The following is an 8,537-nucleotide window of genomic DNA, read 5'->3' on the forward strand; positions in this document are numbered from 1 at the left end:
ACAAAGCCTTCTTACATCTACACATTTTGTCCTCTTGTCCTTTTATGACAAAACCACGAGGCTGCGTTACATAAACTTCCTCAAATATGTCACCATTGAAAAAAGCAATAACAATGTCTGATTGATGTACATCCCAACCAAAATGAGCTGCCAATGCACATAGAAAACGCACAGTAGTCATACGACAAGTGGGAGCAAAAGTCTCTTCATAATCTATGCCTTTTTGCTGTGCATAACCCTTTGCAACAAGTCGAGCCTTATGGCGATCGATCTCACCATCTGGCTTGCGTTTCAACTTGTAAACCCACTTCGTACCAATGGCCTTTTTGCTAGGAGGCAAATCACATAAAGTCCATGTGTCATTTTCTATAAGTGCATCATATTCTAATTGCATGGTAGCCATCCAATTTTTTGAATTTTGTGCTTCATCAAAAGACAGAGGCTCCTCAACATCATGTAAGCTAGACACAGCCAAAGCATAACAATCTGATGCATAAGATGCAATTTACTGTCACGCAAAGTGTGCACCAACCATTTTTGCATACCTTTAGCCTGCTCATTTTCAGCCCTTTCCTCATTAAGTACATCATGTACATCTGCATCTGATCTGTAACATTTTCGGAAACCCCCATAGGCTGTACATTTGCCTCATTGGAAGTTACATTCGTATTTCCACCACTGAAAAGAGGCAACAAAGTGTCATAAATGTCATGTGATCTTACATTACTGTCTCTAGTACATGATAGCAAGGGCTGAATAGAATCTTCCACAAACACTACATCCCGTGAAACCAGAATACGCTTTGTTTGCGGATGATATAACTTGTAACCTTTGCTTTCAGCACTATAACCAACAAAAATACATTTGACAGCCTTATCATCCAATTTTTTGCGTTGTGTTTGTGGCACCAAAGCATATGCCAAACAGCCAAAAACACGCATGTGCTCAATAGAAGGCTTTCTATCATGCCATGCTTCATATGGAGTAATAGACTGCAAAGCTTTCGTAGGACACCTGTTAAGTACATAAGTGGCACACATGATGGCCTCAAGCCAAAAAGAATGCGGCAAAGCTTGACTTTTGACCATACATCGTGCCATTTCCGTCAGTGACCTGTTTTTCCTCTCAGCAACACCATTTTGCTAAGGTGTATAAGGCACTGTACATTGGTGTTTTATCCCATGACTAGCCAGAAATGCATTGAATTCATGAAACATATACTCCCCCCTCGATCAGAATGGAGGGTGCCCATAGTACATTTCAAGACATTTTCAACCATAGCCAGAAATTGTTTGAAGAAGATAAAAACTTCGGACTTCACTTTAAGCGGAAATACCCATGCATGCCTAAAGTAATCATCAATGAAAGTCACGAAGTATAGGTAATTGCCCAAGGACGGAGTTTGCATGGGCCCACAAACATCACTATGTACAAGCTGCAACATGCATGTGGCCCAAACTGAACCATCCTTTAGAAACTTAGAACGCTGCATCTTACGCAAAATACAGTCTTCACAAACATGTTTGACAAGTGCTTCAAGAGGCCGCAAAGAAGCAACCATATCAGATTTCTGCAAGCGCAGCAAACTGACAAAATTCAGATGACCAAAACGTGCATGCCAAAGTTTTGCATCTGAAATAGCCCTTGAATCTGCAACAACATTTGCAAAAAATTTTCCACACTTGTCATACAAAGTGAGCTTATAAAGCCCATGGCACAAAAGGCCAGATGCAACAATTTCATCACCAAAATTGAGATCATGAACTGTACATATGTCATTCACAAATTTGACTACAAGTTCAAGTCTAGCAAGTGCGGATACAGACAAGAGATTCTTCTTGATCCCAGGTACATAAAGTGCATCAACAAGTGTGAAAGAACTGCCATTAGCAGCAGTAAGCACAATCTTTCCAACTCCCTAAACTGGATAAGAGGCATTGTTGGCACAAGTGACTGAATTCCCATGAGAGACAAACTTGAGAGAGGTAAACAATTCACGATGTGAGGTAATGTGCTTTGTAGCACCACTGTCGAAATACCACACATGTGAATCGGCAGCAACTGAGAAGCATGCATCATGGACAACAGGACTGTAAGTGCACTCTGCGCTAAAAGCCCATTCTGCATCAACATCAGCATTATAGTCTCCTTTCACAGAAGACTCAACAATGACTGCATTTGTAGTGAAACCAGCATTTACAGTGGAACCACCCTCTTTCTTCTTAGCCTCTTTGGCCTTTAACTTAGAACACGACTTGATCAAGTGATCATTAGCTTTACAATAGTGGCAACGCATCTTCTTTTTGCCCTTATCACCAGAATTTCTAGACGAATTGTTGCTAGCAGAAGCATTAGGAACAGAATTTTTGCCACTCGCAGCAGAACCATAAGAAGTGGCTACATTACTGTTACCACCCTTTCTTTGAGAAGCAATAAAAGCCTGTTTAACTGCACGCTGCCTAATCCTATTTTTTCTAAAAAGTGACTTGCAATAGCAATGTGCATAATGCATCAAATTTAACAACTTCAGGATTTCCTTGGATCATCAGTCTCCAAGTACTAGCAAAAGTCTGGTAGGAATCTGGTAAGGCATCAAGAACAGTCTGCACAAGGGAATTGTCTGAAATGACTTCACCTGCAGAAATAAGTTGCTCATTGATATCCTTGACACTAGTAAGGAAAGTGTCCATATCATCTTCCTCTTGCATAATCTTCAATTCCAGCTCTTTACGCAGCAAAGCAATTTTAACCTCATTGCGGCTTGCATAAAGACTTGCTAGAATATCCCAAGCCTGTTTTGCAGATTTTGCTGAACGGATGTGAAGAACAATGGTGCGCTTCATAGACAACGCAATCAATGCATGAGCCTGCGCATCCTTTACATCCCAATGAGCTAGCTTGTTCTGTCGTAGGCAAAACAACTCTAACTGCAGCAATCCTTATAGCAAGACCTGCAACATCCTCAACATCGCCTTCATCCTCAGAACCAAGACGTACATCAATGCCCTGCACAATGTTCCAGACGCCCTTTGACACAAGAACATGTTGTATCATATAAGCCCACATAGAGTAGTTGTCCCCATCCAACCTGTCCTCAACAGCAAACATCTTGAATATATCTGTGTCGTCGTTGTTAGCCATGGTAAATGCTGCACCTGATGTGAAAACTGTCCGAAAATAGGAGAAACGGAGCGGGAACAACACATGCTATATAGCACAAACTGTAAAAGACTGTAAGACGCCTGTTATGCAGAAAACGACACTGACAAAAATTCTGCACAAAATGACAAAATAGCCTGTGCAGTACTACCTATAGTGGAAACAGAGGCCGAAATGAGCCCAAATCAAAAATATAAGCAGACCAAGCTCTACAAGCTTTTTCGAAATATTTGTGAACCTACGAACGCTTGCCAAAGCTCACTAAAATCGAAGAAAGTGAGGAGGTGTGTGCTAGAGCAGCTGGCGACTAAGCCCGGGAGGACACAACCTGCTCTGATACCAATTGTTGAAATTAGAATTGCAGAGAAACACCCACAACTTGGAGAAGACGAAGGAAACTCAAGGCACACAATAGAGAGTGTGTTACTTAATGTGCAATGGAAAGATGAATAGCCCTAGAGTGATAAGCATATATACTGCTCGGAGGAAAAAACCTCCTAAAGAGGGAAAAAATGCCCCGACGGTCCTAGTGTGCTCACACACATCACTACCACATGTATATGGTAACAAAGTTAAGAAAATAAACCATTGAGTACTAAAGGCATGTTTCCATGGAAACTATTTCAAATTAAGACTAATTTGTCAAGTTTACTTAATTCTCTCAAAGTAAGGTTTCTTTTGTTTTATTTAGCATGGCCAAGATTGTTTTGAAATCTCTCTCATTTTGCAGCTAGTTGTATATAATCCGGCTAACAAACTTCTGTGACATCCAAATAAAGATTGGTGACATTCCTACTTGAGCAATAAATTACAACTTTCTAAATATTTTACTATTTTTGCGATATGGGTTTTCTTGTTTTTGGACTATAGAATCCAAAAATTTTCCCAAAGTATTTTATACATCTTGAGCCAATACTCAAGAAGTCCAATGGAGGTTTCATCTTGGATACAAAAGTTATGGTCATGTCACCAAAATCTGGCATGAGTCACGTTTAGTTGCCTAATCCACTTTTCGGCTCTTATGCAAGACGAGTGCTAAAATTATTACCACAAATGTCTTGAAAAAGACTCCAAACATAGATCTACCTCCTCCATACTTTCTCAAACTCGACATATTGTCATAGTGTTTGATCAAACCATACTAAAAAACATGGAACTATGATGAGCCACAAAGAAAGATCGAGAGAGAGAGAGAGAGAGAGAGAGAGAGAGAGAGAGAGAGAGCGCATTGTAGAAGAGATAAAGAAAAGATGTACAGACACAAAGTAATGTAATATAGACAAAGTTGAGAGAGAGAGAGAGAGAATCTTTCCATGAAAACTTCCATTTCCAGAATATTTCATCCATATAAAATGCACTTGCTCCATGCATGAAAAGAAATCATAAAACGTGCATATGATCTCACTAAGTTCAATGTCTTTTATCTGATTTGTAGAAAATTACATCACCCTCATCATCAACATAATGGTCTTCTTGAAGGCTCGTTAGTACTTGCTTGATAAGATGAACGGGGAGCACGCCCGACTTTTTTGGTTCGCGGTAATACTTTCCTAGGATGGACTTGATGGCTTCATTCTACAATAAAAGATGAAAAACAATAAGCTAGTACATGAATTAACTTTTGAGGCAGTAATGACATTATTGAGAGTAGTTACTCAAGTTAAACTTGGTATGGCTAAAAACACATTCACTTGGGTAAAAGGTACTATTATGCAAATCAAATCAAAATTTGTCAAAGCTTTTAGATTTCGACTGCTTGTTTTGAGTGCTTTTAGGAGACACACACACACAAAAAAGTGCTATTAGGTGACACACACACACACACACACACACATATCCCTCATCTTTAGACCTAGTTAACGTATCTCAAATTTATGGTGACTAACATTGTCTATGGATATGCTTCTTGATAAAACTTGTTAGCATGCTTCCACCCTAATAAATGGCAAAGTGTTTTTTTGTAATGTGCATGTATGTATTCACATGCTTAGAGAAAGATGTCCTATCTACAAATACCTACTATGATTGAAGAAATAAATCCACATTAACATGAATTCAAAGGCAATTAGCTCTTAAACAATGCCAAAATGTTTTACCGCTTCAACAAGATGGTAATGAGGTATCTGCGGAAAGAGGTGATGCACAACGTGGGTCCCTACACTGTGCATCAAATTGTTCAATACGCCAAAATCTCGATCAATAGTAGATAGACCTCCTCTAATGTTGCTCCATTCCTACATTAAAAGGGTTTCAAATTAATTTAATTTGAAATTATGAGAAAAATATATCAATGAAGTATGATCTATGCTACCACTTTACCTACTTTTCCTCTATACCCTGGCACCTTTTCCTTATAGCCATGATGTTGTAAGTAGGTCACACCGTCGAGCCAAACAACGCTAATCTGCAAAGTTGAACAGTCACTATGATCAAAATTGGTGCTTTTGTATGAGATTCCCAATCAAGAAGAATTTCATGAAGAGACTTATATGATAAAGAGATCTCACCAAGTAAGGCACAAAGTATAGCTTGAGGATCCACATTGAACCAAATACACAACTTAATAGCACCAATCCAGAAAGCATGCATATCCACCAAATTGTTGAGGTCAAAACAACTTTTCTTTCAACCTTCTTGAAAAGAGGACTATCAGGATGGAAGTGAGATCCGTGTTTTCCGGGGCTTCTTGTCCACTAAAAAATAAGATGCATTATTACTAAATTTGGACAAAGTGTGTGTGAATATGTGTGCGCTTGTAAAACTTTAAACGATGTATGAATTCCACAAAACAAAATTACACAATGCTTGTATATTTTCATGTGCGTTTGTGTGTGACACGCACTCAAAAACATGTCACATAAATAGTCACATGAACAAGCACAACCAAATACATGTGAACTATTATGGAATTGAGTCAAGAAGAAATATTAAATATTACCAAGTAAATTGGATAAGCCAGTAAAGCCAAAGGGGTATATCTAAAAATCTTTTCTTTTGAATCCATTTCCCTATAAAGCTTTTCAGGAACCTTCAAAGAAAACATAAGCATGATCAAAATTTACAAATAATTTGGCTATAAATTCATAATTACTTCTATTCTTGTTTAATGTTACCGGATGCCAAGATTCGTCCTTGTCAGCATGACCATGATTTTGATGATGATTTCTATGGCTTATCCTCCTACATCACAGAAAAATGAACATTAACTATCATGTCAAATGGATTTGCAAAATCCAAATTCATTTCCTTGAAAATCAATCACATGTAGAAGCAATCTCATTGTGTGTGTGTGTGTGTGTGTGTGTGTGTGTGTGTGTGTGTGTGTGTGTGTGTCTCCGCGCACATGCATGCGCATGTGCGCGCATTTGTGCCTGCCAAAAGGACCTTATTTACCAACATAGCAACACAAAAGGACTTTGCTTACCAACCATGGTAGGGCACCAACACAAAAGTATGGGCCATATGTCCCACAAGGTGGTTCACACATTTGTTTTCTGAAAAGCTTCCATGACCACTGTCATGAACAAACAAAGGTTCCAAAGTCAAAGATCTTGAGATTATTAGCTCATGGCAAGATGCAAAATATCAGAAATGCCAATCACACGGCCTTAACACAACTCAAATATAGAAATATAGAAAAAAAACTCTGACATCAATTAAAAAAAATCTACTCTATAAATTCGTTAAACCATTCACATATAGTTCAGGAATAGACACGTATTTACAACAAACGACTACAAGGTGAAACTTTTCTCGGCCATTCTCGACTCCCACCGGGGACTGCCGGCCCGGTGGGGGGAGGGGGGAGGAGGAGGCAACCCCCTGCCCCCAATCGTACCTAGCTAGGTATGCGGTGCCTCTCGAGCAGAAGCTTATGATGTTATGCATTGTATTAAAACATTGGAAAAAGACTCGATTTGCCTACATGAGAATATCTCTAAATCTTCTTGTGAATTAAGGAGAGGGGCATACAACCATCAAACTAGCCAAGCCTGGCCATGACGATATCAAGAAGGAAAGCATTAGTCAGACTAACACTACTTCTGTTTGATGTGTTCTAAGAGTGAGCAAAAAATGCCAAAGTTCGATTCCTGTTAACCACGATCATACAGAAAGGTATCAAAGATGGACTTACCAGTCATGACCTAGGACAAAGAGGGACCAGAAGATGGTGCCTTGAAGGAGCCAGTAGAAGGGCCAGTGCAGCAGGGTATGCCGATCGAGTGCGGCCGCGAAGAACATCAGCACTTCGATGAGCACAACGTCACGAAAGAAGTAGGAGAGGGCAAGAGGGGTACTCTTCACAAAGCAGTGAAGGGGAATGGCGTCTCTCAGCTCCCTCAATGTGAATGGCGGCGCAGCGGAAGGGTCGAAGGGCTTCTCCATCTCCTCTTCTGCTACTGCAAGCTTGCGCTCTTCTGGTGCTGCGCTAGCTGGCGCTATACCTGCGTTTCACAAGCAATGATCTAGGTGTGCATGTAATGAGTATGCGTTAAGGGCAGAGAGAGAGAGAGAGAGAGAGAGAGAGAGAGAGAAAAAGGGAGGGCGGGGGGGAGTGTGTCTGCGACTTCTCATCACAACTCGTCGCGCAGCTGCTCTTGCACAATTTTTTTTTGATCTGCGCGCTAATTAATCGATGAGTTGTTTCCCTCATTCTCATTATTTTATTTATTTTTATGAATTTCCTCCCTTATAAATACATCTCATATTTTTTATTGCAAACCTAACACTTTGAAGAACAGGTGCACCTTAAGAGCTTTCTTTCTTATCCTTCATGTCTACCATTGTATACACATAACACTTTGAAGAAGAGGTGCACCTCAAAAGCTCTCTTCCACATAATACGAATAATGCAAACTCTCCCTCTTGAGAGAGATATTGCTAGCAATTTCCATCACTCAAATCGCCTTCAAATGATGAGCAGACAAGTAGATGATTGGATAGAGTTTGCACTCTCAACGTCTATCATTGTGTGTGTTCAAATGTCATAATAATGCGTGTGATTGAATGCCATGCTAGATCATCTTGAGAATAGGCCACATCCTTGTTTTCATATTTGGTTGTGTCTTTGTTGCTCTCTTAGGTGTCAGTGGAAGGACAAATAAGTTTTTTTTAAGGGTTGGAAACCGTCGTTGCAAGGACAAGAACTTAAAAGAGAGAACTTCTTCCATGTTCATTTTCTCTTAGCAAGTCCCATGTTTTTGGCCCACTAAAGGTCTTAGTATCCATATGGGTGAAGGTCGTTCAAATTTGTTTGCTTGACCCTTAAAAAATTGAAGAGAAATAAAGCATTTTCTTTCAAATGCTATTTTCCAAAGGTGCTTTCATTTTTTTTTGGCATGCTAAAAAAGACTAAGAAACAAAGGATTAAACGGTCT

General features: G+C 39.6%; 1 protein-coding gene across 1 annotated transcript; it reads right to left on the reverse strand.

Annotated features, from left to right (window-relative positions):
* Positions 1-4,467: 4,467 nt before the first annotated feature.
* On the reverse strand, positions 4,468-7,900 carry LOC147444743 (sn-2 acyl-lipid omega-3 desaturase (ferredoxin), chloroplastic-like). The gene is made up of 8 exons (XM_086527933.1): positions 7,295-7,900; positions 6,584-6,673; positions 6,273-6,339; positions 6,098-6,187; positions 5,667-5,852; positions 5,483-5,563; positions 5,256-5,393; positions 4,468-4,734 (listed from the first exon to the last, which is right to left on the reverse strand). Exons 1-8 carry the CDS (start codon positions 7,543-7,545, stop codon positions 4,570-4,572), a joined length of 1,068 nt encoding a protein of 355 aa, XP_086384059.1. The 5' UTR covers positions 7,546-7,900; the 3' UTR covers positions 4,468-4,569.
* Positions 7,901-8,537: the final 637 nt, after the last annotated feature.

This window comes from Adiantum capillus-veneris, chromosome 13 (genome assembly GCF_014529385.1).
Source record: "Adiantum capillus-veneris isolate H3 chromosome 13, ASM1452938v2, whole genome shotgun sequence".
In the NCBI taxonomy this organism is placed as follows: domain Eukaryota; kingdom Viridiplantae; phylum Streptophyta; class Polypodiopsida; order Polypodiales; family Pteridaceae; genus Adiantum; species Adiantum capillus-veneris.